At 61.5% G+C, this 27,792-nt stretch overlaps 1 protein-coding gene across 3 annotated transcripts; it reads right to left on the bottom strand.

Annotated features, from left to right (window-relative positions):
- Positions 1-1,041: 1,041 nt before the first annotated feature.
- PLXNB1 (plexin B1) lies at positions 1,042-27,439 on the bottom strand. Of its 3 annotated transcripts, none has more exons than XM_034996584.1 (38): positions 27,355-27,439; positions 23,678-23,730; positions 21,936-23,048; positions 20,976-21,158; positions 20,504-20,632; positions 20,307-20,407; positions 19,884-20,016; positions 19,438-19,594; positions 19,065-19,173; positions 18,873-18,981; positions 17,813-18,499; positions 17,481-17,603; positions 17,171-17,293; positions 16,813-16,906; positions 16,565-16,737; positions 16,251-16,402; positions 13,949-14,054; positions 13,671-13,807; positions 13,204-13,380; positions 12,817-12,988; positions 12,393-12,635; positions 11,467-11,643; positions 11,242-11,390; positions 10,628-10,728; positions 10,306-10,523; positions 9,947-10,125; positions 9,741-9,807; positions 9,370-9,516; positions 8,328-8,496; positions 7,927-8,030; positions 7,767-7,851; positions 7,354-7,526; positions 6,988-7,148; positions 6,743-6,890; positions 5,049-5,113; positions 4,830-4,905; positions 3,818-3,892; positions 1,042-2,666 (listed from the first exon to the last, which is right to left on the bottom strand). In XM_034996584.1, exons 3-38 carry the CDS (start codon positions 23,040-23,042, stop codon positions 2,562-2,564), a joined length of 6,414 nt encoding a protein of 2,137 aa, XP_034852475.1. In that variant the 5' UTR covers positions 23,043-23,048; positions 23,678-23,730; positions 27,355-27,439; the 3' UTR covers positions 1,042-2,561. The 3 variants fall into 3 exon arrangements, with proteins under 3 accessions (XP_034852475.1, XP_034852476.1, XP_034852474.1); XM_034996585.1 differs by lacking the exon at positions 27,355-27,439 and adding an exon at positions 25,683-26,941; XM_034996583.1 differs by lacking the exon at positions 27,355-27,439 and adding an exon at positions 25,148-25,619.
- Positions 27,440-27,792: the final 353 nt, after the last annotated feature.

The following is a 27,792-nucleotide window of genomic DNA, read 5'->3' as shown; positions in this document are numbered from 1 at the left end:
CCAAAGATCATTCTGCTTCAAGTGCACATATCAGCTAGGTAATCCAGACACTTATAAATAAAACCCCCAAATTGAGATCATGGAACAAATTCCTTTCAAATACCAAGATGTTATCTTTGCCTTAGATTTCTGGTAAATATTTGCAATGGGATAAGCCATCATCCTAAATTAGAACAGGACACTTTTAAAGGGAGATCCATAGAGCAGCACCAGATGGTTTGGGTCTGAATTTGTTCCGCAATGTGTTATCCTAAGGAAAAGCTGGGGGTGAAAGGGAACCCGATACACCAGTGTCAGCGCCCAACGAGAAGCCTGGGGCAGCCAGGCCCACCCTGTGACTCCCAGCATAGCCGACAGCCATCTGTCAGCCCTGGCCCAGAGGCTCTGGAGTCCTTCTACCCACTCCCAAAGTTTCAAGTGGCTTCCAAGATGATACCACCATTTATTAGCACAAGTACAGCTGTTACACCGATTAGCACAGTACTTTAAATACCAAAAATATTAACAAAAACACAAAACTCCCGGATCTTGTCTGGACAACTCTTCCAATATGTAAATTGGAGAAAGTTCATTTACGAAGGCAAGTCACTTCCTAAACCCCTGAAGGCGCCCCCAGCAAGAAACAAGGTCCTTTGTACTCTAACACGATTGTGGGAAATACCAAGCCACGAGAGCCCACTTTTGCCACCTCGATTGGAAAAATTAGGAAGAGACTGGTCAGTCTAGATGAAACTGTGGCCAGACCCAAGTCAGCAATCACAAAGAGCTCTTGGAGCTGGACTCTGTTGTCGGCTGTGGCGTTTGAGGGAGGACTTAGAAATTCCTACGTTATCACGGTAGATTTTCATTCTCCACCTTTATCAGAAGGCTGAGACGTGAAAGTGAACAACTCATAGCACGTCCAACACTCAGCCCTCCTGGGCACGCAGGGACCTGGTTTCTTCCTTTTGAAGCATTAAAGCTCCCAGCCTCCCAAATGATGGTGGCTGCCTGCTGACCTCTCTGACTCTGGTCCCGACAAGGGTCAGCAATGGCGGGGGGGGGGGGGGGGGCTTCGGGGGGGAGAATAGCAGCCGTGACCACAGTGGGCACGGACAGACCAGCGTGGCTCCTGCTGTCTTAGGGCCATTGGGAAGGAAGGAAGGGGCTCCTCTTGGAATCTATCAGCCTCGGTCTCTTCAAACCATGAAGACCCCTGAGTGGGGGGTGGGGCCTCTGGTTAGAACGGAAGGGAGGCTGGGGGTCTCTGGGCTTGGGGAGTTAAGCAGAGAGCCACAGGGGAGAGCCTTGTCCAGATTCAAGGGCGTTTCTATCCGGCAGGCTGGCCTCCTACTGAGGCCAAGGGTGGTCTCAGTCAAAGGGGCATCGACCCCCAGCCCTTTAGGCCCAGCCAGCAACACAAGACCCGACGGAGACAGTCTCGGCGCTCACCTCCAGCTACGAATCAGGAACCACCACCCAAGGTGGCCTTCACACAGGCAGACAGTTGGGTCGGGCCCCCGGCCCCGGACGCCTGGAGTATCCAGGAGCCCCTTCAAATGTCCCAGGCGTGGGGAGCCCGGAAATAGGAGCATGGAAAAGGGCCCCAAGACCCACTGTGCCTGGAGTCACCTGCACTAGCGTCCTCCTCTCCCAGTTCCTCCCAGACGACAGGACATGGACGGCGGTCTGAGAACACTTGCGCTGCAGACAAGGCAGGGCCCCTGAAGGGACTCCAACCCCTCCGCCTCGGGTTGCAGGCTCCCCAGCCCATCCTGGATGGGGTTCTCGCTGCAGCCTCTTGTGAGAGTCATGAGAACCCCCCCTCCCCAGCACACACACACAGACACGACCCAGGGTACAGATCCCACTGCCCCCAGTGCCTGCCAGGCACGGCTGCCACCCTCCTACCAAGGGAGGGGCCGGGCCAAGCCCATACATCAGACGCCATGCGGTGTGTTATCCTTTAATGAAGAGCTGGGTCAGTGGGGCCCCCACTCTCCCCCCGGCGCCTGCAGCAGGTGCCCCTCACCACGGGCTGCCTCTGAGGCACGGTGAGACCCGCTGAGGGGTCAGTCTGCAGCGGCCTAGCAAAGGCATTCCTCTCTCGGACCCAGGATCGGGGCAGCAGCTAAGGCCAGAGGCAGCTAAACTGAGGTCAGGGACGACCGAGGAGGACAGGACAGGATGTGGGGCTCTCCTCCTCCCCCTCTGCATCCCAGTGGGATAAAGGCCAGTGTTCAGGAACAGTACAGTCTCTCCAGGGGCCAGAGGCCCTTCCAGCCACTCTCTGGAAGCCCTTAGTCCCTGACTCCCCACAGACTGACGTCACACACAAAATAGCCCACGGGGTCACTGGGCTCAGGGAGCAGGCTGGGCACCGCCCGATCAGCCTCAAGGCCCCAGGCCTGCGAGGTAGGTCCAGCAGGGCCCAGGCCAGAGGCCCCAGGGGACTGGGAGCCACCTTCCACTAACTCTGCTTGTCGGGCACTACAGGCATCTAAGAAGGTCGCTTCTCCCCCACGGTTCCAGGGCCGCCCGGACAGGGCTGAGGCAATGGCAGGCCAGGGCTGGCCAGGTCCCTACAGGTCTGTGACCTTGTTCTCCACAGCAGCTGCGACCTGCTGGAGCCGGTAGCCCAGCTGCATCTTCTGAGCCGTGCCGTCCTCCTCCAGGGCAGTGATGATCTGCAACGGAGACCGCCGGTCAGGGGCGCCCGCCGCCTTCACCCGCCGCCTTCACCCGCACACGTGGACCGGCCTCCTCAGGTACTGCGGCACAGCTGGGGCGGTACCCCAGAAGCCCAGCGAGCCCCCCCACTTCCTCAGGGCCTGGCTGGTGAGGTCAGCATAGGGTTTTAAGGATTCGAGAGGTGAGAATGAGGTACTTTACTCCATACTTAGCACTCACAGTAACAAGCATCCACCTCCACTGGCAAGATCATTTTGAGCGGAGGCCACCTGCACCCGCCATGCTGGCCTTTTCACCACGAACCCCCTAGAAGCCGTGTTCCAGCCATCATGGCTCCCCTTGCCCACTGGGTAAGAAGCATTTCCTAATTTCCTACTGCCAGGTGCTGGGCAAGGAGGAGAGACCCCGCAAGGATGGGACCCAAGTGATCCTGCCCTCATGGAGCTCACCCACCCAACACCCGTCTGTGGGCTGCCACAGGGGGCACGGCAGGACCCGGGAGGGGTCTCCACCATGTCTGCACGAGGGCACGTGACGCCTCACACACCCCCCGCCTCCCTCACGCAGGGGCTCGCACTGCTGGGGCAAGGTGCCAGGAATTCACATCCGTGCGCCGCTCGTTTGTGAAATGACTGTCCTCACTCCGGGCCTGGGCCACGAGGCAGGCTCCGCATCCCTGAACAGCAACAGCCATGTCTCGGGAGCCACAGACAGCTGGGCGCACGATTCTGGTAGGCACTTAGCAGGCTGACTCCTAGGTGCTCTGATCTCGAGGCCCAGTCCAGGAATCGCCCACACAGCCCCCTCGCTGTCTCTGTTGTGCCCGTACCCACCCCCGGCGGGACCCCCTCTCTGGCAGCTCAGGCCTCCCGAAGATGTGGCCGTGCACAGCACACAGTCACTGTGGACTCCGGGAGGGATGCGAGCTGGGGCAAGGTGGGGGTACAGGTGGCAGCTCTGTGTCCTCCCAGCATGTCCCCCACACCACCTCCAGGCCCTGGCAGATCCCCCAGCAGCCCTGCCCCAATGCCTGGGATCCCTGCTGCTCCCGAGGAGCACAGATGGAGAGGGCGAGGCCAGGTTAGAGCACAGCCAGTACCAGGGCGCACCCTGCTCCGGGCCCGGGGTTCTGAGCGGTTCTGCCCACCTGGTCATAGTACTTGTTGATGTACTTGTAGAGTTCATGCAGGGCCACTCGTGCCCCGAGGTCCCCAGAGTAGTTCTAGGGAGGAGAGGAGACAAGAGATGAGAGATGAGGGGTGTTACCAGTCACAGGATCCCTGGCAAACGGGGCAGGAGGTGGCGGAAGGGCCAGGCCCCGCAGCAGGAAGCCCCATCAACACACCAGGGCTTCCGGGTCTGCAGTGTGAACAGGGCCCTGCCTCTCTCCCCTCGAGGCACCAGCTGGGAGCCCAGGGTCCCGGACGGTGGCAGGGCCCCGCGGGACAGGTGCCGCTTACGGGCTGTGACCCAGCATTGGTCTGCTCTGATCTCCCTCACGTCTCCCGTGAGGTCACACCAGGCCCCTCCACGGGGCCATCTGGGAGTCTGCACCTCCTCATCAGGACAACGTCAGGGGCTGAGATCACCTGACTTGTGGAGCTCCTATGGGGGTCAGGAGCGTGGCCAAAGCACCCCCCCAAGCAACACCACCAAATCACAGCTGCTGTTGTTACTGGGTGTGGTCTGTGGTCCGCATCATTGTTTCAGAAACACTGCTTGTTAAGTTGCCTGCAGTTTACATTTGGGGGCTGTTTTAGGAGCAGGTGGGGGCGCATCTACACCCCTGAGGGAAGCAGAGAGGTACAGAGCCAAGGGCAGGCCGACCTGGGCAGTCCTGGGGCTGAATGCCAGCCAGCTCACTGCCTTGGATGCACCATCCCCAGACCCCGGCCCCGGGCCGCAGGCACCCAAGCACCTGGCTGGGTCAGGTTAGGTGGGAGCTGCCAGGACAAGGCCCTACTGCTCTGTACTGAGACATTGGGAGCCCTGGTCTTTTACAGTGGCCACTGGAACATTCTGAATTTATGATGATGGTCTGTGTCCTGCCCCAACCAGCTCAAAGGATTGCTGAGGTCCCCAGGGCTTCCTTGCAAAAGAGCAGGATCCTCATGGCCGGAGACCTGTGCCCCACCCAAGAAGCAGAGGGAAGGCCATACCCGAGACAGCTCAGCCAGGATGGAGTTCATCTCTTGATCACTGGCAGGGACGGTCTGCCTGATGTCTGCGTAGTACCTGTCAGAGACCATGCGTACGGCAGCTGCTGCGTAAACGAGCCACGCCTCACCCTACCAGGGCCCACCCCTGGGCTACAGCCATAAACATCCATCCATCTGTCCACCCATCCCCCTTCCAGACCCACTGCCTCACCCTCATACCTTTCCACCATCCGTTTGTAACGGGGAATATCTCGAGCATATAGAAGTTTGTTGATGGGGGAGTCCTGGGCACCAGCAGGAAAGAAAGAGGAGAGCTCCCTTAGGGTGACCAACTGCCCCGGTTTTCCCAGCACCATTTCAGTTTTAAATATCCCAGGAACCCCTCAGTCCCAGGAAACTGGGATTGTTGGTGCCCCTGGCCCATTTCCTTCTGCAAGGACCTCCTCTGCCCGTCCCGTCCACCGATGTCCAGCCTCCGCTTCTGTCACCTCAAGCTTCTCCCTAAATTATTCTAAGGTCACTTCTCAGCTCCAACTGCCTTGACCTGCATCCAGCAGGGAGACCACACGCAGGATGGGCAGGTGCAGCGGCGTGTGGGGCCCTAATGCCGCTTCTCCACGTGCTGCTCATTCCCCACGTAATCGTTTTAAAAATCAGGAAACTGACCCAGAAATTTAGTAAACTGCCCCACACCACCTCACCCGGAGTGGCTGAGCTGGCGCCTGAAGCAGGTCTCTCAGGTCAGAACCCACAATTTTAACACACCCAGACGCGTCCTCCACCACCGAAGTGGGTTCCAATGCCAGCCCTGCCCCCGCAGCCGTGGGCTCTGGGCAGCGCACTTCCGTTCTCGGCACCTGCTGCCTCATCCTAGAGCTGCTGGGAGGGTGAGGCAAGATGGCACCACCCCACGTGGGCAGCGATGCCGTCCCTGGGCCTGAGTCAGCATGCATGCCTTCTCATCAACTCTCCGTGGGGGGATCCTTGGCATTCCTGGTTTGCACTATTCCTGAGCTGCCCAGCAAGCATTTGCACTTTTGCTGGGAAGGGGAGACAGTGTGAAGGTTGGGCAAAAACCCAGCCACCACACAGCATCCGCCCACCGTGGCCCCCGGGTCCAGGTGGGGGCCTGTGGTTTCTCAGTTCCTTGTAGACAGAGTGATGGGAACACAGAGAACAAAAATGGGCCCCAAAAGACAGCACTACAGAGTAGAATTTAACATTCTGTTTCCCCACAGAGGTCTAGAGATCCATCTCCCAAGAGGTACCAGGCTCCCTTCATGGGCCTGAGGAGCCACGGGCCCCGCCTGCTAGGTGGCTGAACAGTTGCAGCAGTGACCCCTTATCTGTCATGGGACTTCCCTGGCTCTTACTACTGTGACAACAGCCTGCCACGGCCACGTGCTGCCAGCCGGCCCCGGCCCCTCCCGTCCGCTTCTCAGCTCCCCCCACCAGCACCTCACTCCACGCCTGGCGCTCGCTGCCCTGGACTCTCCTGTCTACACCGCACTGGCAGGCAGACAGCGCCTCCGCCCGTGTACAAGCAGGGGTCACTCTGATCCCTGGGCTTCTGGTGAGCCCAGACTGGGAGGAGGGGAGCCTGGGGTGATGGGGGTCGGGGGGTGGCCCACCAGGTGGTTTCCAGATGCACAGGTGGCTTCTACAGTCCCAGAACAACTCCAGGATGCCTGCTGGTTTTGGTTCCCGAGGGGTCGTCTCTGAAGACTGAGGCACTGCCACCTCCCAGGGACAAAGCCCGGCCTGGGGCTGGAGTCACAGGCCTCCCCTAGCCCTCCTCCTTGACCTTCTCGGCCAAGCCCAGAATCTGTGCGCACACAGCACTGCCCACCCCTGGCCCCGGACCCCCCCCCACCCCCGAGGTGTGCCCTCCGTGTCCACCCGGACCCACTCACCCGGCCCAGCTTGTGGTCGGCCAGGGTGCAGGCATCCATGAAAGTCTGCGCGATGACCAAGAGCACCGCATCCATGTTATCAGACGTCTGCACGTCGAACACAAACTGCGGGTTTTTTATTATATTGATCCAGAACCTCAGGGGCAGGCTGTGGGTGGGGCAGGCGTGGCCGATGAGTGTGCTGGGGAGGCAGGAGAGAAGACCCCACGCACGCCTGGCCCACCGGGCTCCAGCCCCACCCCCACCTGTTGGTCTTCCAGATGTGGACAGTGTCCTGGTCAGAGATGCCGTGCTGCTGGGCCTGCTCATCCAGCAGGTCAAAGAAGTACTTGATAGCAAGCGGCACGGGGCGGCTGGTGCTAAGAATCACCTGGAATAGGTCATCCACAAACTTCTGCAGGGTGCCCTGTGGGGGAGGGGAAGCCCAAGAGGAAGTATAGTCAGCAAGGGGACCTCAGCCCCAGCCCGGCCTCGGAAGCCTCACGGCACTATGCCCGTGTGAGCCCCACACCACCTCCAAATCCCATAAGTAGCCGTCCTCCCCCACAGCCCAGACCCACTGCCTGTCCTGTCCCTGACCCCAGCCTCCAACCCCATCCTTCCTGCCCCACCTTCATGGACAGCAGGCGAGTCAGGTAGATCTCAGGGATGGCCTTGGCTCGCTCGCGCTCCCCGCCCCGAAGGCTGCCCCTCCGAGGCCTGGGGGGTTCCGGCTCCTCACTTGGCTTCACTAGGTGCCAGGGCCGGATGCCCCCCTCATCCACATCCTCCAGCATTGGGGTCCCTGTGCCAAGACCCCACAGCTTGTCACCCCTCATCAGGTACCACCTTCCCTGGGCCCCCAGGGTCCTGCCAACTTCCAGGAGTGGAAGCATGGGTTGAGGGCTTCTCTAGGTGGAAGGGAAGTAGACACAAGCCCACCCTAAGGTCCAGAGGACTTTGCCCATTACTGGGGACTGGGCAAAGCGAGGGCAGAGGACAGTGACTGGGTGGAGGCTGGATGGGGGTGGGGGAGAGTACTCACTCTCTCCAGGGACATAATCCTGGTTTTCCCGGAGAACGTGCTTGGTGAGGCAGGGAACCAGGGCCACAGTTGCTCCGTCTGGGACCTGATGATCACAGCTGGTGACCCCTCCACCAGCCCCACCCCACCATACCCCTCCTCCTGCTCTTACCCCTCCCACCTTGTAATGCTGCAGGGTGTTCAAACGCCTCCACAGACCCTGGACCTCCGACGTCACATCCTCGTCAGAGAGAATGAGATGCCCTGCTACCCCAGACCGCCACTCTGCAAGAGCAAGGTGGGACTTGAGGGCTCCTGGGACACTCTTGCTGCAGGTGGAGCCCTCCTCCTCCTCCACAGGGACATGGGCCCACCATCAGGGGGCAGCCCCACCCAACCTCTGCAAAGACTAGGATGGGGCCCCTCACCACGTGTGAGAGGTTGTCCGTGTAGAGGGATTCCACAGCCCACCGCTGCCCCGTGCCCACTGAGTGATATGCGGCCCCTACAGGGCTGGGCCAGGGCCAGCTCAGCCTTCACTCTGGCTCAGGCCCCCAGGCTACCCTTCCCCTCCACCCTCACCGACATCCAGGGTGCGGGGGTCTGGCCGCTGGGCAAGAGGTACTCCTTTATAAAGCTGGTCCAACATCTTCTCTTTGGCCTGGGAAATGGTGTCACAGTCCAGGACCTTCACAGGCACACCCTGGGCCTCTCCCGCACCAGGCCCCACAGCCAACAGTGCATTCAGGGTCTACCAAGGTAGACATGGGAGCAGTCAGGGCTTGTGCCCCACATGGAATGACCAAGATGCAGGGACAGGGACAACCCATGAGGAAGCCACTGCCTCCAACCTTCAGGCACCAAAGAGTCCCTGATTCTTGTCTCTTCACCGGCCCGCCCCCCCTTGGGACAGCGGCTCCCTCCACTGTGACCCCAGCACCTAGCACAGTGCACTAGGGAAACAGGTGAATGGCAGAAAAAACAAGTGAACACAAGGCCTTCTTAACTCAGGTCTCTGGGTTCCTGGCTCAACTGGTCAGGCTGAGGCCTGAGAGAAGCCTGCATGAGAAGTGACGAGTCCCTACCAGCCTGGGAGATGAGCAGGTCTGGTGGAGCCTGCATGAGATTTTACCCAAAGGCGCCCCGCGTGGGTCGCCGGGGAAAGGACTCCACTAAGGGGAAAACAACCCAAAGGGAGAGATGGCCAGGTCTGGCAGAACTGGCTCCCGGCTTGGTGGGCACATCACATCACTGGCATGACACTGGGCAGGCAAACACTCAGGCCCTGGCCCAGTCCAAGGACTTGGACTGCTCCCCAAACCTTGGCTGTGTCCACACTGACCCCACTCCAAGCCTGAGGCCCTATCCTCCAGGCCCTCTGCCTCAAGGACTGGCCCTCAAGCCTCTCTTCTGCTGCACTAGTCTAAAGGCCTCTCTCCACAGCCAGAAGTCAGGCTAGCTGTAAACCAGACACAGACATTCATAACGACCACACATGCTCGTCCTCACCAGGGGCTGACACCGCTGTGCACGAACATGCTCACACTATCTGTCCCTTCCTCCCTCCCTGTTCCCCTCCCTCACTTCCTGTCTCCCTATCCCCCTCCCTTCCTCCCTCCCTCACCAGGGGACGGTACTCCACATCCTCTCTGAGAAGGCGGTTGTCATTCAGGGTGTATTTGGCTTTGCCAGTCACGCTGTCCACTGGTCCCTTGTCCACTTGATGCTTAATTCCCCGGAAGAGCATGTACAGAGGCTCCCCGACTGAGTCCTAGGGAAGGGACAGGCAGTGAGGACCCCCGGGGCAGATAACAGGCATGAAACGGAGTTATATGGGACACGCTGGGGAAGGGGACAGGCTGCAGAGGGCCTATAGTGACGGAGACACGCTGGGCAGGAGTATATGAGCTGCCTGGGGGCTGGAAGCTGTGTGGTTTAGAGTCCTGCCCTGCCCTGGGGGGCGGCCCGAGCCCCCTCCACCTCTGCCTCCCTCACCCTCACGAAAGTGTACAGGCAGATGGACATCCAGTTGGTGAGCAGCTTCTCCACCACGGTCTCTGTCCTAGGAAGACAGGAAAGGGGAGGGGTGGGGGGAGGGCTGTCTGTGATGCAGAACCCCAAGCCCCAGAGGGCCTGCCTCAGCTCCTGGCTCCAGCTCTTACAGCCACCCAGCCCCCATGGCTTCCGACAGCTGCACAGACCTGCGCAGCATCAGCTTGGGGTTCTTGGCCACATACTGGGCCACCAGGTCACTGAGCAGGGTGCGAAGGATGTCGGTGAAGTACTCGAGCTTCCCATGCAGTGCCACGGTGAGCAGAGAGGCCACATAGGCGCGGTCCCGAGCCGAGAAGGTGCGCTGGCTCTCCAGGGTGTGGATGAACTGGTACCAGGGAGACCGGATGGGGAGCAAGGGAGGGGCCGATTCAGAAACGGAGGGAGACAGAAGGGGCAGGGCTGGGGCAGGAGGGGTGGGTGGGGCCAGGAGCTGAGGCAGGCCCTCCCCACCCCCCACTGCCCCCCCCCTCCACCGCCCCAAGGCCTGGGGCGGGGTGCCTGGCACCTTGGTGAGGAAGAGCTTGCTGTTGAGCAGGTTGGAGAGCTGCCCCAGCCCTTGTTCCACGGTGGGGCGCCTGCTCTCAGGGACACCCAGGTCCCGGTGCAAGGGCGACTCCTGGTGCCCAGGGAAGAAGACCCTCTCGGCATACACCTTATAGTCGAGGAAGGGGATGCCACTGCCCAGAAGGTCACTGGTGAGATCAGTCATCTCGGTCATGAGGTCTGTGGAGCAGAGGAGGCCAGGCTGGGGCATGGATCCCACGCCATGGGAGCAGGCTTGGGCAGAGCCCTGGAGCATCTTCCAGGCCTCTGCTCTGCAGCCCCACCTGTGAACTCCTTCTTGCAGCGGTCCCGCACGCTGCTCTCCAGGTTCTCCAGCTGGATCTGGACCTTCTTGTAGTCCCTCAGGGCCTGCTTGCTCTTCCTCCTACTCAGCGCCAAGGTCAGGAAGCGGGAGGCCAGTCAAGGCCAGAGCCCTTTCTGGTGCCCCGGGCCCAGGCCTGTCTACCCCTGCCTCACCCTGGCCCAGGCTGGCAGCGTCTAACACGGCCATGCCCGGCCAAGCCAAGGCCTCGCCCAAAATAATTAACCTGTCCTGTCCTAAGCAAGTCACACTCCATCTCCAGTTTAGCCCAACAGTTTAGCCCTGGGATCAACAAACTACAACCAGGCCAAATCTGGCCCACGAGCTGTTTCTGCCAATAAAGATTTATTGGCACATGGCCACACCCGTGTGTTTGCCTCTAAGTCTGTGGCTGCTTCTGCACGGTCACAGCAGAGTGGAACCATGGCAACTGAGGCCACTTGGCCCACAAAAGCCTAAAATCAGTACTCTCCGGCACCTTCCAGAAATGTTTGTTGACCCCTGGCCTCGTCTGCCCTTCCCATCCAGCCACAACCCCCTTGCGGCCCCAGCCCAGCCACATCCAGCTACACCCACCTGTATATGAGGACAATGATGATGACACCCAGAGCCAGAAGAGAGGTGCCCACCCCCAAGCCCACCTGGGCTGCCATGGGAAAAGCCACGGGACTCTCGCCATCGTACTGCACGTGGCCCAGGGAAAAGCGCAGGTTCCCCATCTGCACCTACGTGGGAAGCCGCCTGTGAGCAAGGTTTCAGCGCGTGCCCGCGGCCCGGCCCGGCCCACGCCCACCTACTGACCGTGAACTCGGGCAAAGCGTCCGGTGCCTCTCGGAGGGCGTGGTGCTGGGGCAGGGGCTGCTCCAGGGGGGGCTCACAGTACAGGTGGTGGCGGGTCAGCGTCTTCACCACGCAGGGGCCATCCCCTATCATGGCCACCACCTCCTCCTTGGACATTGCAAGGTCCAGATTCTCCCCCTGGAACACGAGGTCACTGATGGATCACTCAGAACTCTTCCCTAAGGGGAGGAGCTGGTGGTCACTCAGATCCTATCCCCCCAAATGTGGGAAGGATGGTCCTGACACCCACCCCCAGGAGCAGGGCTGATGATGCCTCAACTCTTCCCCTGCAGGGGAGGCGACAGTCCATGGATATCTTCCAAGCTGCCCCCCCGACCCTCCTCTGCCCTTCCCCTCCTTCTTCCCCACATTTTCACTTCTCCAGAGCTGAAACTCTGGACAATATACAGCTGCCCCCCAGTCCTCCCCACTTACTCACAAAGCCAGAGCCCCTACGGTGTCTGCTGGCCCACCAGGTGCGCGATGATGGGCTGTCCATCTACAGCCTTTCGGGATGCCCACCTACTGCACGTGACAGAACTCATGCCAAGGGTTTGTCCACATTGAGCCAGGCTGCCAAATGGGCATCTGCCCAGGCGCCTACTGTGTACCATGCCCTCCAGCTACTGTGGGTGCCAGACCATTTACATACTGTCATTCAGACTCCTGCCACGGAGTGTGTTGGGCCCTGGGCGAAGGACCTAAGCCCCGGCCAGACTCGGCAGGCTAGGCAGCCCCCGCCGGCCCCTCAGCCCTCACCACATGAAGGGTGAGGAACCAGATCCGTGCACTGGCCCTGGCTCAGCTGCTATGCCCCCCCTTCCCCCAGCAGCAACGTCTAGCAAAGCGGAGGGCCGTGCGGCCCCACGCGTGAGTGGGCACAGTACCTCAACAGACAGCACACTCCCGGGCTTGTGCCGGAACGGCGTGCTGGGGTCCTCGGGGTTGAGGGGCTGCAGAGTGGGGTTGGCCTCATAGGAGAAGGGTGTGGGGTTCAGCGTTGCAAAGTTGAAGACCAGGTTGTCGAGGATAAATTCCACCCGGACCCGGGGGTCCTCGGGCAGGCCTGGGAGGGCAGGCGTGTGGCACGTGATGAGCTGAGAGGAGTTCACGTGGCATGGCTCCTCAAACTGGGGCAGAGGGAGGAAAGACGGGGGACGACCGGTTGAGGGCCATGCAGGAAGGGGGTCCGGCAAGGACAGGGAGATAGCCTCTTTGGTACCCGCCACCCGCGGCTGTGCACAGGGTAGAGCATGGGGTGACGGGGGAGGCAGCTAGCCTGTGCAAGCAGGGGAGGCCCAGGGGTCCTACATGATGACCGCCGCAGGAAGCACCGGGGGAGCAAGCTGTTTCCGGGATCACGCGGCGCCTGCGCCTAAACCCCTGGCCAGGCTGCGGGGCTCTTGGGGCCACAGTCACTCGGATTCTTGGTGTCTGTACCACATCCAAATTCTGGCCACGGACCCATATCTTACGTCCTCCACTGCAACACAGACCGTGAACCGCCAGTGGCTTAGGAGAACCAGCCTAACCCAGGCCCAAGCCACGTGGCCCCTGGCCCCACCAGCCGCACGGGAGTCACAGCCTCCACCGAATGCCCTGCAACGTCCCCACATCCTAGAGCTGCAAAGACCACCCCTCCTCCCCCGGGCCCGACCCCCTGGCACATGCCACGCAGCTGTGCCCTTGGCCCAGCACCTGAGGAAGCTCTTGGTGGGGCCAGCAGAGGTGACACTGGGGTCTGAGGTGTACTCGAACCGGCTGTGTTGAGGCCTCCGCTCAGTGGCCCCGAACCACACAGCCACAGGGAGCGTGGCAGGCGTGGGGTTGGGGCTGGTCTCACACTGCAGCTGCTCGGCTTGCTGCTCCAGCAGCCTAGGGAAGGGAGGGACCAACGGAAGGCGGGTCAGGAAGGCGACCGGGATGATCCCAGCACACAGGACCCACTCAGGGCTCCGCTCACTCCCCTCAGAGCCGACTGAAAGCTCCACAGGTGACCCTGGAGGCCACCTTCCCATGACAGCCCCAGCTTAGGGAGAGTCTGGCCACTTTCTGATGGAGCAGACCTGGCCCTCTCCCCTGACTTCGGCTCTCCCCAGCATCCCACCCCTCTGTCTTCTCCTTGGAGCTGATGGATTTTTGCAGAATGAGGAAGCAGCCCTCACAGGTGACAAGGCTGGTCTCCAACTACTACTCGGATGTCCTCCAGACGCCCAGTCAGGAGCTTGGAGCCGTGCAGGGTAAGGCGGGTGCCCCCGGCTCTGGGGCCCCGGGTGGGGAAGATGGAGTGCACCTTCGGGTCCTGTGGGAAGGGGGATAGGGAGAGATAGGCAGGCATGAGGCCACAAACAGAGAAGAAAGGGGAGCCTGCGGCAGACAAGAAGGTCCTAGGGTGGGAAGCCCCAGGAGGGCAAGCCAGATGGGCTGGGGGGAGCCACCTTACCTGGTAGGCGAAGTCATGCTCTGAGACACCGTGTCCTCTTCCTGGCACCTCCACCGTCACCGTGCCAGCCACCTCCCCCCCGCTGGCCTCAGTGATACACACGAAGCTGTGGGCACAGGGCAGGCTGGGGTGCCGGGCCGCACCAACGGTCCCCTCAAATGGGCCCGGCTGCCCCCTCCCTGCCCCAATGGTGTTCTTCCCGCTCCCGAGGTTGACAGAGATCCTCTTATTTTGGAGGGAATGCCTTTGGCGTGCCAGGGGGCTTTGGCACCTGAGAATTCATATTCACGGTTTTGGTCATTTCAGGTCCAACTCTAAGGCCCCCTGACGAAGAGGAATTCACCTCTCTGTGTGGCACAAGTTTACAAGGAGCCCCCTGAGGCTGGCTGCAGGCAAGAGGTGCTGAGCTAATGTGTGGCCTAACCACCACCACGCATGCCACACCACTTGCCAAGTGGTGGCAACTTGATTTCCTCATGAAAAAAAGTCCCTGGAAGCCTCTAGTCAGGTCTGGAGAGAGATGGAAAGGGAAAGTGAGCCACCTAAGAAGATGCTGGTTCTCAGCCAGAAAACAGAAGCTCGGGGCAAATCACTGTCCCCAGTGTGAGGCTGGCCGTGGCGCCATCCCGTGACATGGCCACACTCACTGCCAGTGCTTTGGAAAACAGGACAAGTGGTATGTAAAGTACCCAGGGGAGACTTCAACCAGAGAATATTTTAAACTCTTTATAAATCACTTTGTAAGTCTCATGGTTCTAGAATCATTAACAGTCTAGACAATCACCTGAAGTTTTGGGTCATAACACACTGAGGGGAAAACCACGTGCTCTAACAAAGTCTGGTTTGTTTTTTCTTTTTTTTTTTTTTTAAGATTCTATTTATTTATTTGAGAGAGAGAGAGCGAGAGAGAGAGCACAAGCCGAGGGGAGAGGCAAAGTGAGAGGGAGAAGCAGACTCCCCGCTGAGCAGGGAGCCCGATGCAGGGCTCGATCCCAGGAGCCTGGGATCATGACCTGAGCCGAAGGCAGACGCTTAACTGACCGAGCCACCCAGGCGCTCCCAAAGTCTGGTTTTAAAATACAGATTACGAGGGGCGCCTGGGTGGCTCAGTCGGTTAGACTGTCTGACTCTCTATTTCAGCTCAGGTCATGATATTGGGGTCATGAGATCAAGCCCTGGGTCAGGCTCCCCACTCAGCATAGAGCCTGCTCAAGATTCTCTCTCCCTCTGCCCCTCTCCCCCACCCCACCCCACTGCCACTCACATACATGTGCGTGCTCACTTGCTCTCTAAAAATAAATAAATAGGGATGCCTGGGTGGCTCAGTCCGTTAAGTACCTTTGGCTCAGGTCATGATCCCAGGGTCCTAGGATCAAGCCCCACGTCGGGCTCCCTGCTCAACAGGGAGCCTGCTTTCTCCCTCTGCCTGCAACTCCCCTAGCTTGTGCTCAAGCATGCTCTCTGACAAATAAATAAAATCTTCAAAAAAAAATTTAAAAATTAAAATAATAAATAAAATATTTAAAAATAAATAAATAAAATACAGATGACCAAAATAAATCAATAAGTTAAATAAGTTACAGATTACGGGACCCCAGCACAAGCCTACTGAATCCAGATCCCTAAGGGTGGGCACAAAGGGCCCATTCCATGGTGGCTTTGGACAGGCCCTCCAGGTAACCCTGATATTCAGCCGGTTTGGGATTTGCTGATTGTGGATATCTCCTTGGGAATGTCCCGTATGGGCACCTTTGGGACCCTGCAACTGCCAGCCAGGCTACCGTGACCCAGAACCTCTATCAGCTACAGGCCCTGGGAGGCAGCCAGGGTCCCAAGGAGCGGACTGCGGCATCTGGCACCCAGCAGGCGGGCCACGAGTCCGTCCTCCTGAGGCACCCTCCCGAGGCAGTGCCTGGGGAAGAAAGAGCAGCTGGTGGAAGGCCAGCCCCTGAGCACAGCTATCTGGGATCTGAGAACCTTGTTACCACAACTACGTCCCTGGTCCCTGGAAAGCCAGCCGAGAACACCTGCACGGGGCCACCTGTCGGCTCAGGCAGGGACTGGGCTGGGCCCAGCAGTGATTCCCCAGCAGCCCAGGCTGGGAACATGCGTGTCTGTGCACGAAGCGGAGGTGAGGGCTCCGGGGCCTCAAATGGCAACCCTAGCTCTGTGGCACTGGGGCCAGAACAGGGAAAGGGGGACAGGGAAGGACAGATGAGCAGTGGGTGGGCAGCTGTGAGCGGGAAAGCCAATCGGGGAGCTCATGCGGTGTGCCGAACTCCCGTTGGTCCGGCCAACTCACCTACTAGAGACCTCGTACTCCTGAGCATCCACGGCACAGGGCACTCCGGCCACCCTGACTGTGTCCTGTACGTCCTGCACCTGCTGGCCCAGGTTGGAGCCCCTGATGGTGACACGGGTGCCTCCGTCTACAGGCCCCGTCAGCGGCTGCACCTGTTCCAAGACACGGACTGCTCACCTCCACCCACCAGTCAGGCCTTGGCAGCCCGGAGAGGCAGACCCAGCCTCCCACCTTTGGGCCCCCTGGACCCACAGCACCCCCGCCCTCCTCAAAAGGCAGTGGTGAGGAAGGGACGCGCCAGCGTTTCAACACACCGAGTGGATGAGGGGTGCGGGGCACTGAGTGGCCACAGCTTCGGTCTCGCCACAAGCCTCCTGGGCCACGCAACGTGGATGCTCTCCCTTGCACCACACGCAGCCATACTGGGGCCTGGCGGTTTGGCAGCGGCTGCAGTCCCCGTGTCCCACAGAGCAGTCGTACAGTACCACTGGGGGTGGCAGAGACAAATGTGAGAGGCAGGCGTGGAGGAGGCCCCCGACCCCAGAGGCCCCAACTAGCTCACCATGCAGCCCGTCACCACTGTCCACACGCAGACGGCCGGCCCGACGCAGAAACAGCCCCACACGGAGCTCTGGCTGCAGAGCCTCGTAGCTGAGCTGCAGAAATGGGAGTGGGGTCAGAGCCCGCGGCTGGGGGAGGCCAGGCCTGGGGAGGGGGTCCAGAAAGGACCAAAATGACCCAGTTGTGGGAGCACAAGGTCAGAGGTCAGAGTTGGGGTGCAGGGACCCCAAGGCATAGAGGGTCAGAGGCCAGAGCCGGGGCACCCGGACTCCCAGGATGAACATAGTGCAGCCAGCTGAGGTCGGAGGCCTGCCTGTGGCCAGCGCACCCTTACCCACCCGGGCCCTCGTGACCCGCACCTGGTGCCGTTGGCAGGTCACATGACACTGGGCATCCGGAGGTGGCTCGCACTCAACCCGGGCCTCGACTGCCACTTCGCGGCCCTCCAGCTCCATCACGCACTCATTGTCCCCTGGGCTGTCCTGGGGGCAGAGGCCACAGCTGGTGGGGCAGCTGGAGGAGTGGGCCCCAGTGAGCCCCACAGGGGCCCCTAGCAGAGCCCCCGGGTTGGGACTGAGGGCCAAGCCCTCTTCCTGCTCTCCAGGGCTTGTGTATAGCCAGTCGACAGCCCAGGAGGCCACAAGTCCACCTACAACGGCATACACTCACCTGGAAGAGACGCAGGTTCCTGCCCAGCAGTCGGACCTCTCGTTCCACGTGGACCGGCATCAGTGTGGAGCCCTGAACACTATCTACACAAGGGCAGGAGCTTGCCCCCCGGCTCACCTCCTCCTGCAGACACCAAGAGCAAGGCAGTCTATGGAGCCCACCCTGTCAACTCAGTGGTTCCCCGTGCAGAACCCAGGGCCCAAGGCCAGCGCGGAGCTGCAGAACCCACCCTGCCCCTCGATCCCTCCCGATGCAGGATCGCAAGGCAGGTAAGGGGCCAAGTCTGCCCTGTGTCCCCTCCCCTGAGGCCTCCTTCCTGGGCTGGGCCTCACCAGCTCCCAGAGCCCGGGGGTGTCGTATTGGTAGTCGAGGCTGGACAGGAGGATGAGGGGGGCGGGAGGGCCCTCGTGCTCAGCCGAGTCTCCATCACCTGAGAGGAGGGTGGAAGTGGAGAAGGCGGGCGTGTCACCCCCCGTCCACTCGTCCGCCTCAGGCAGCTCGCCGCCTTCTCTCATGAGCCAGTCCAGAGCGGGCTTCGCGGAGCCAGCGGCCCCTGGGAAAGTGGTGGCGGGAGCAGTGCCGGGGGGCTGGTCCAGGAGTGCCGCAGAGGGGTCGGCCTCGGGGCCGGGGTCTGCAGGGGCGGGGGGCAGTGCTGCTGCATCTGAGGGCGATGGGTGGGAGGCCGAGAGGTCCTCGGGTGTGGCCGTGGGTCCGGAGTCAGTGGGGGCGGGGACAGCGGTTCCAGGTCTGTGGGGGGGGTTGGGAGGGGGAGGTTCCTCATGGAGAGGTGACTCTGTGGAGGCTGAGGCGGGTATGGGACCAGGACCCGCCCCTGGCCCCCAGGGGCTGAGCAGGGAAGGCCTGTCCCCAGGTGGGACATCCGAGGCTGTGGCTGTGGAGGGGGCCCCAGGCTCCACGGGAAGGGTGTCGGGAGCAGGGGTGACCGGGGCCTGGGGGGCTTGCGGTGGGAGGGGGGTGGGTACATCTCTTGCCGGAGGGGCTGGGGAGAGAAGCGGGCTCTGAAGGGGGAGGCAGAGAAAGACAGGAGGGGTCACTCAGCAGGCAGGTGCGGGAGTGGGTGGCAGGCAGGCAAAGGGTGTGTTAAGAGGAAAGGAGACCAAGGGAAAGAGAAACAAAAACAGCCCGTTAATTCTCCAAAGGAGAGAGGGGAGGGCAGGCTCCAGGGGCATCTGTGCCGAGGTGGGGCCCGAGGCCCAGACCTCCCCTGCCGCTCAGCCACAAACGTCCTCTCCTGGAACTCCAGTGAGTCCGCCACACACAGCAGCTCAGGTGCTCACGACAGAGCTTCACGTGGGCGGGCAGGCACACAGACCCCGGGCCATCAGAGAAACCCGCACAACCCTGGGGGGCCCGGCTGGGGGTCCCGCTCACCTGCTGGCTGACCACCATTGGCCCGGCGTCACACGAGGCCTTGTGCGTGCACAGCTGCTGCCAGACACACCAGTTACACCCCCAGCGGCTGCTCACACAGGCCTGGCACCTGCATGGAGCACAGCCATGGGGCAGGCATCAGCGCAGGGGAGCCCGGGGGGCTGGGGGCCGGGGGGCGGGGGCGGGACTCACTGCGCAGACGGGCGGAGCTCAGTGACGGCTACACAGTCATAGACAGAGAGCCAAGCTTTGGCAATCACCACCGCACCGAACCTGAGCTCCACGCTCACGGACATGTGGTCTGCAAAGTGGGAGAGAGGGCCCGGGCTGAGGAGTGGGGTTAGCACCCTCGGCGGCGAGGAGCGCCCAGGGTCTGGGGAATATGGTCCACAGGGCACAAAATGGGCACTTGAGGGGACCGGGGACTAGTCAGGGGACTCAGAGAAAGGTGCTACTTCAGGGCTCCCGGCCTGGATTCACACCTCACCCCAACCACACCCCCTGGAGCAAGATGCGAGGAGCGTGGGGCTCCCAGGCCCCAGAGCTGGCCCCTTCTCTCACCCACCGGCTCCTCTCGGCAGTGCTGGGGCCTCGCTAGGGTCTGGAGAAGGGCACGTCACACCAGAACTGGTCAGCAGGGCAGGACTCTGGTGATCCCCAAACTGGCAAGAATAGGACTCCCCGGGCCCCAGAGGTGGCAGGTCAGGCACCGACAGGAAAACCTGCCAAGAGAGGCCAGGACAGGCCGTTGGAGCCGCTGGGCAGCAGACCAGGGCCTGCTTCTGGGGCGCCCAAGATGAGCAGGCTCAGGGGCTGGTGGCTGCCGAGGGCTGGTGGCCCCGAGCCTTCACAAACGCCCTCTAGCCTGGGTGAAACAGAGAAAGCAAGGCCCCAAGAGAAGTGACTCGTAGAAGGCCATGTGGTATCTGGAGCATCTGACACTAAAATGCGAGGTCCTGACCCATCACCAGAGCCCTCCCCGTGAGAGACGCGCCTGCCCTGCTCATTCACCTCCCTCCGCTCCTCTCGGCTGATGTTGGCAGGACTTATAGCTGCCACTTGCAGACAGCCCAGCTCAGGCTGGAAGCTCCACAGCCACCGCTCTGGGCCCTGTCCCCGTGAGCACTCGGAATGGCGACTGCACCTGCATGAGAATGACGGGGATCCACCTTCATGGGGCAGGGACACCCCTAATACTGGGGACCTGAGCAGGATCCTCAGGTGGGCTGTGACACTAGGCTACGTCTGCCCTGGCAAGGCACTGAGGCCCAGGATGGAGGAAGGAGAGTGGGGCATCCAGGGGTCAGGGGTTGCAAGTCAAGGGTCAAGGACCAGGAATACTGGACAGGGCAATTATGCAGGTGCAGTGAGGGCAGGAGGCTGGGGTTCGGGTTGGGGAATGGGTCAAGGGTCAGGAGTCAGTGGAGCACTGACCTGCCAAGGAGCACACACCACCCACAGTATGGGTCCTTGTGAGCAAGACAAGATGCACAGTCCAGGTGCTGAGCACAGGAGGCCACGGGAACCTTGAGAAGCTATGACAGCAATCCAAATACCAGTAACTCATGGGTCCCTGGCCCGGCCCAAGGCCCCTCCCAGCAGCCAGGCCCCAGCTCTCGCCTGGCACTCACTGTGCTCTGGGTCATGACATACAGATGCTCGAAGGCCCCATCAAAGGTCAGGTCTCGGCTCACGGCAGACCCCTGCTGGATGTTCTGTGTGGAGTATGGGTGGCCATCACTCCCCGGACCCAAGTAGACCTGAGATCGGAGACAAGTTCTGGGACCCAAGTCCATGGCTATAGACCCAAGGCCCTCTCCTCTCCCCGAAACGAAGCAATTTACAAACTGAGTTTTTCTCGCTGGCAGTACAGGTCACACCACCCAGCCCTTGGGGAGGGGGCAGGGGAGGTCACAGGTAAATACCACCCAGCCCTGGGAAGAGAAGCATTAAGTCATCTCTCCCAGCCTTGGGGCCAGGGGCGTGTCACAGATCCCTCATCCCGGCCCCAGGGGTCACAGGCGTAGCTCTGCCCAGGCTGGTCACCAGCAGCCCATTCCCTCTAGACCTTGGGGCAGAGCCCAGTACCTCCTGTGCACTCACCCTGTGCAGTTGCCCTTGACTGTCACCCAGGAAAGCAATGGTGTGTCCATCCTCCACAGTGACTGCCACAGCTGTTAGCTGAACCCCTGGCCACTCCAGAATGGGCGTGGCTTCCAGGGGGACACGGCTGGCCATGGGGCTGGGCGTGTGATCCGAGCCACAGGGATAAGCATCCAGGGTGTCCTACAGGCAGCAAGGCCAATAAGGCTCTCCCTGGACATCCCAATCCCCTGGCCCAGCCAGCTCTCCCTAAATGATTCTCTCTTCTCTGCCAGACCTCCTGGGACCACCTTATTCCCTCACCCTTCTCTTTGAGAGCCCCTATAAGCCTCATCCTCACCCCAGTCTCTCTGCTGGCCCTCCCCGACATCACCCACAGCTGCATCCTTAGCGTGGCCTTAGCTGCCTTGGACAGACTCCAGCAGCTCTTTACCCCACTCTTGATCCCCACCTGTCTGGGGCTCCACCTTCCCCCACCCATGGCTTTCCCCCGGTTTATGCGCTCAGTCTTCCCCTGGACCACTTGTCCGAAGCCTCCCGAAGTTTGCGTCCTCCTGGCCAGTCTGCTCCCCTGGGTCCCCGCCACCTCTCCCTCACTCAGTCCCCCTGGGTGTGGCTTCTTCCCTGTGTAATCCATCCAGAAGCTAGAGCCAAACAAGTCTCAACCTCACCTGCCTCCCTTGCTCAGGAACTTAAAACAGGGCCCATCCCCCTACATTCTGGATCCCTGCCCCAAACCCTAGAATCCTCAGTCTACCCACACAAATAGCCTCAGAATGGCTGGCTCTCTGACCTCTGGGCAGCACGATTTCAGTAAGGCAGCTCTCCATCGCCCAGGCACAAAGAAAGCACATTACCTCCACTGACCTGCTCAGCCCCCACACCACCGCCAGCTTCCCTTCAGACCCCTCGGGCAGCTGCCCAGCTGTGACTGCCAGGCGGGGAGGCTCCAGGACTCACCACGGGCAGCTGTGCGCAGTCCGAATTGACATCGTACTCGATGTAGGCCACCTCCACGCCATCCTCGGCGCGGCCCTCCCTAGTGTAGCAGGCATCTCGCGTGCGGTTTGCAAGGCGGTCCACCTCGTCCAGAGGGAAGGCACAGAGGGCAGAGGCTCCAGACGCTCCGGCAGCTGCTGACGGGGGCCGGCCCACGGTGGGGGGAGCGGCTGAGGAGAAGGCTGCAAAGAGCACCTCCCCCTGGGCCACCTCCAGGGACGTGGCCACAGCCGCAGCCTGGATCAGCCCGTAGCGGCCACCCTGGCAAGCCAGAGGCAGCTCCACATAGGAGTAGTAGTGCTGGTCCCGGAGGCACACTCGGGACACATAGGCCCGGAAGGCTCTAGACTGAGCCTGCAGATCTCGCCGCAGGAACAGGAAGTAGGCACTGGCCCCGCGCGCAAAGGCGCTCACGAAGTGGTGGCTGTACTCGGAGAGGCGGCCCACGGCCAACTTGGCCGTCTCCTCATAGGAGAAGGCAGTTTGGGGGTCCAGCGGCCACAAGGTCCGGGTTGTGATGGGAGGGATGCCACCCCCCACCCCCCTGCTGGTGTAGCCCCGCCCCACGAAGAGAAGGGGCTCCCCAGCCAAGCCCTGGGCCACCAGTCCCACTGTGCTGACCGCGGGGTCATTGGCAGCCACATACTGGGTGTCCCCAGGGCGCTCGGGCCGCAGCAATAGCTGTTCCAGCTGCCCTAGGCGCCGCAGCTCACAGACCCCCTGGTGCACGCTCCCGCACACCACCAGGGCCCCTGGGCTCACCAGGAGCAGCTGGTTCAGGTTGTTGGTAGGCTGGGCCTGGGGGCACTCATCGGACATCACGGGTGGCAGGCAGTCCCTGCTATCTGGCACAGGGCCAGTGGACACGGTAGCCTCCAGCTGCAGCCCAGGGCTCAGCTGGAACAGGAAGTTGGTGGCCCCTAGGTAGAGAGTGCCTGAGGTGGGATCCCGAGCCAGATGCTGCAGATGTGTGCCATTGGGAGTGAAAGCAGCCGGTGGAGGGGGCTGGAGGGTGAGGACCCACCCGGCCCAGAGCGCCTGGAGAAGAGCTGGGCCGAGGGCAGGCATGGTCACCTGGCAAGGAGAGAGACGGAGAGCTGAGGGGCCACTGGTGGGACAGGACCATCACATTGCCAAGACGATCCTCCTAACCCAGGGAGTGAGCAGAGGACGCCTAGGGTTAGATGGCACTATGGTCCAGGATGACCCCAGGATCACGCACCAGCAAGGGGTCAGGAGATCTTTCCTGAAAACTTCAACACTGTCCATTTTCTGCAAGCACTTTTGTCTCAGGAGACCTCAATCCCACCCCACCACCCCTTCGCTCTGCGCTGCCCTGTGTCACCACAGGGTCTCAGGGGAAGGGGCCAGAGGGGCAGGGATGTGGGAAACACAGGTAAGGGGAAGGAGGGGCCCACAGCCCCCAGGAGGGAGAGGACCCCTCTGCACAGATGTCAGCTACCTGGGGGGAAAGAGGGAGGGCAAGTTCCCATGGGCCATCTGCACATTAGAGCAGAGCAAGAATTGGATGGAGGGCCTTTTAGGCCAGGAATCCAGAAGGAATCTGCAGAACCAATGGCAAGATGAGGGAGGTTGAGGCTGCCAGGGCTGGGGCCTGAAAGACTGGATGCCACCTTGTAGAGCCCTAAGAAGAAGTGGGAGTCACGCTTTTCCCAGGTGCCTAGGTGTGAGGTCAGGCTCACCTGGCAGGGCCGGCTGGATCAGGAGACAACAGCATGACCTGTGTGGAAGTCACCTAGCCAGGGAGACAGCAGAGCATGAAGCTGGGGGCCCGGGCTCCCCTTCCCGCTGCCCAGCCTGCCAGTGGAACGGGGCCCAGCCTGGCCCTCGGCCACCAAACACATTCCACAGGGGACGCCTCCTCAGAGCCCACACAGGGAGGGGGAGGGCAGCGGAACCAGGCACCCTCAGGGCCTGGGAAAGGGCAGCGAGGAAGGAGCCCCACGGTTGGCAGGGCCCAGCCCCCCTCCCCCCCCCGCCCCCAGCACGGCCCTGTCCCTCTGCAGCTCCTTCTCCCTTCCTGGCACTCTCTCTGTCTCACCCTCCGCCCAGACTCTGTCAGGGCACCCAGGTCCACACCCTCCACACGGGCCAGGGGCTGTCCTGGCCCAGACTGACACCAGCACATAAGCAGACGCAGGCCTGCACACACCAGGAGGCACACATGCCACCAGCCCTGCGAATGCACACCCACACACAAGCACATGGGCACTTGCACACGTACAGATGCATGCAGACGCAACGTGTCCACATTGCACAGACGCATGGAGAAACACAGGCCATGCACCCCACACACTCAGACACCTGCACAAAGGCACAACCTCCTTACACAAACACACACTGCAAACAGGCATTCCACACAAGCACATGTCACACCCACCCACACTCAGACACCCGCGCACACAGATTCATGCACACTTCCCTGGTTCGAGCCCCAAGGCCTACAGGGCCGTGGAAACCAGCACATCTCTTGCTATTTCTTCTCCTGCAGGTCAGAGCAGAGCCAGGGCCCAGGGTTGTGGGGGAGGCTGTCCCAGAGGAAGTCACCATGTCCAGCTGTGTTCCCCATCCCCAGGGCCTCCTCAGACCCTGGGTGCCTACTCTCCTCCCAGATCCCTCCCTGTAGGCCCCAGCTAAAGCCTGCCGGGAGCAGAAAACCATGGCAACGCCATCTTCCCCAGCCCCAGGTGGTCCCCAGCCAGGAACACCAGGTTGATGAAGTGCTGCTCCCAGGCCAGGAGATACTTTCCCTACTTGCCTCTGCCCAGGCCACGTTGCCCGGACCCTCCCGCCACCCATCTGCCAGGCTGCCTGAGGGAGAGCGTCCCTCAGCCCGGGGTCGGCTCGCCCCAGCCAAGACCCCACCAAGGTGCTGCTGAGACTGTCCCAGAGTGAGAAGGCTGGGCCTAAGTCTCGGAGGAGGGTCCAGCAGCCTGGTGGGAGCAGGGGAGCGGTGGCCACAGCCCAGCTGGGCACTGCTCCCGAAATAGCTTGGGGGTTTCCATTTTTAGTGTGCGGAGAACAGGGCAGCTCTATGGGAGCAGGAACAAGGCCGCCTCTGTTTGCTACCCGAGGGGGTGGGGGAAAAGGGATAGCAGGGAGAGTCGTGAACCCAGGACTATGGCAAGGCCAGGCTTCCAGGAGCCCCCCACCTTGTTTCCAAGGGATGGGGGAAGAGTTTCTTCCTCTGGGAAGACAGGGTCTGCCTGAGGATGGGCAGAGGCTATCTCCTGCACTCAGCTGCTGCTCACTCCCTCCGGCCACCTCCTGCCCAGGGATGCACTAGGGGCAGAAGGTCCATAGTTAGACCAAGAGTCACTCCATTCGCTTACAAACATTTGCTCAGAGCCTACTGCGTGCCAAGGTTTTCCAGCCCTCAAGGGGCAGCAACCAAGACACTCCCCAAATGTAAAATCACAACTGGGTCAAATGGCCCACAGGAAAATGGAAGGGATCAGAATAGCTCCTGGCCAGGCCCACAAAGGAGGCTGGAGGCTGAGCCACTCAGGGAAAAGTGACGGGCCTCTTCAATCACTGAAGCAGGACCCTCACCCTTCCCCACGTACCGCAGGCGGAGAAGGGGGAAAAGAGGGGCAGTGACCTCTCCTCCCTACTGGGCACTCAAATTCACCTAACCTCTGCCACAGGCCAGAGCAGCCCCCAGCCCCTCCAGGCTGCCCCTCCTACCTCACAGGATCTTCAAGCAGAATCAGAGCGTCTCTCTCCCCTGTCCCCAGGCCTGAAGAATAAAGGTCACAGCCCTCGAGTCCCCGCCCTCTTCCATCTAATGCATGCCAGGGCTCCCCCACAGATCTATTAGCTCCTGCTGGCCTGAACCGTGGGCTGCTTCACACTGCTCCCTGCTTGGAATGCCCACTCCCTCTCCATCTGCCTAACTCTGACTGCCAACCATCTCCCAGGAGAGCCTCCCCTGTCTCCCCCAGGCTCCGTGTGGCAGATGGAATGGACATACCCAGCTACCACCCTGGTGTGGACGACAGCTCTGCCTTGGGCTGAGCCTTAGAGTTCCAGTTTGTAGAATGGGAGGCAGGACTGCTCCGGCCATTAAATATGGAATGGTGTGTGCCTGGCATGAGTGGCACCAACCAAGGCCACTTTTCTCTCTGTTCCACCCTCCCCATTCTAGACTTGAAGCTCCTTGCAGGCAAGGAGTGTGGCTTTTGATTCAGAGGTCCCAGCAACTAAGACAGCTATCAGCACAAAGCAAGTGCTCCTTACATGTTGAAAGAACCCCCATTTCACAGCCAAGGAAATCCAGCCAGTAGGGGAGATGTGGGGCCCACACCCCTCTCCAGGCCACTTGGCCTCTCAAAGGGGCAAGGTGTCAGGCCCACTTTTATTAATAACCAGGCCAGAGCAGACTGAAAAGGCTGGTTTGGAGCCAGGCCTCGTGTCCTCAACTTGCAGGATCACCAGATCTCAGGCCTCATCCAAACTCACAGGCAAAGCCTAACTCTGCCTGTCCTGGGGCCTCGGGCCTGCCTTGAGGTCTCTTCTGGGCCCACTTTTCTCTGGACTGCTTCAGCAGAGCCCACAGCTGCTTAACTTCTTTTTGCAAAGAGAAAGTAACTCCCGGCCGTCCGGAGGCTGTCCTCACCAACCAAAGGGGCTAACAAACTCTGCCCTTCCACCTCTGGATACCCCAGCCCTCATCTACCAAGTCACAGGGATCAGCGGGAAACTGGCCTTTCCTTCCCCTTCTCCTGCTCGGCTCCCAGGGTCCACCCAGGAGAGGAGATTCATTGACAGTGCTGTAGTGCACATTGTTCGCCCTGTTGTCTGTGTGTGGAGGTGGGGTGGAGGGGCCCACCATTTTTGCACCACCCGCGAGGGCTCAGGAGCGCTCATCAATCACCCACCGCCTGGGTCGTGTCGGGAGGTGGGGGGTCCCCTTCTGGGGATGCCTAACACAAGGCTCACAGTCCGCCTTTGTCAGTGCTGCCGAGCGTAGCCTGGAAAGGCTGTTAACGTACAAGAGGGGAAGCCTCGACCTCCCCATCGGCTCTTCCTCCCTCCTCCCTCGGCCGCAGGGCAAGGACCCCACCAGTGGTCCTGGGAGGGCGGGGAAGGGGCCGGCCGGTCCCGGCTGAGGCGGCTGCGAGGAGGGGGCGCGGAGGAGCGGCTCCACCTCCTCTGTCTCCCAATCGCGTTACAGGCGGAGCCGCCAGAGTTTCCCTCAGTGCGGAGAAGTGTGGTCCCAACTCTCAGGACCGAAGCTGCCCACCACTCGCCCGGGCTGCCCCTGCCCGGCGGCATCAGGACCGAAGCTGCCCACCTCCCCCCAGGGGCCGCACCGCCACCCCCGGCCCCCCGCCCGGTCCCCGGGCCCCGCACTCACCACCCGGCCGGGCCCCGCGGGAGGAGCGCGCCGAGGCGGGCGCCGGCCGCTGCGGGCTCGGGATCTGCGCGCCGCGCTCTCGCTGCCCCCCGCCCGCCCCCCCGGAGGTGGCTCCGGCGGCGCCGCAGCTGTTACCCGGAGACCGAGGGGCGGAAAAGCGCGCCCGCTGCCCGCCCCTCCCGCCGCGCCGCTGCCACCACCGGGAACAAAGGAGACAAAGCCGCGTCGGCCGGGCCGGGCTTCGCTCCTTCCCCCCGCGCCCGCCGGGCCGCCCTCCCCCCGCCCGCCGCCCAGGCCAGGCCGGAAGCAGCCGCGAGAGCCGGGCGCGCGGCCCCGAGCCGCCCGGGACCCCGCATTCCAGCCCTACGGGCTCCGCACTTGCCGAGGGCGGGGACTCGACCCCTCCCTGTGGGGGCGCAGGCTGCACGGCGGCGGTAG

This window comes from Mirounga leonina, unplaced genomic scaffold (genome assembly GCF_011800145.1).
Source record: "Mirounga leonina isolate KUSES-001 unplaced genomic scaffold, KU_Mleo_1.0 Mir_94, whole genome shotgun sequence".
In the NCBI taxonomy this organism is placed as follows: domain Eukaryota; kingdom Metazoa; phylum Chordata; class Mammalia; order Carnivora; family Phocidae; genus Mirounga; species Mirounga leonina.
The sequence above is the reverse complement of the archived record's forward strand: the minus strand, read 5'-3'. Positions and strand labels throughout refer to the sequence as shown.

What these genes read in the sequence shown, in the direction of transcription:
- PLXNB1 (XM_034996584.1), bottom strand. Translation starts at nt 23,042, where the DNA reads ATGCCTGCCCTCGGCCCAGCTCTTCTCCAGGCGCTCTGGGCCGGGTGG. An exon ending in CCGACCACAAGCTGGGCCGG is followed by an intron (nt 5,114 to 6,742) that starts GTGAGTGGGTCC and finishes GCTGGTGCCCAG; the next exon opens with GACTCCCCCATCAACAAACT. An exon ending in TACAAACGGATGGTGGAAAG is followed by an intron (nt 4,906 to 5,048) that starts GTATGAGGGTGA and finishes GGTCTCTGACAG; the next exon opens with GTACTACGCAGACATCAGGC.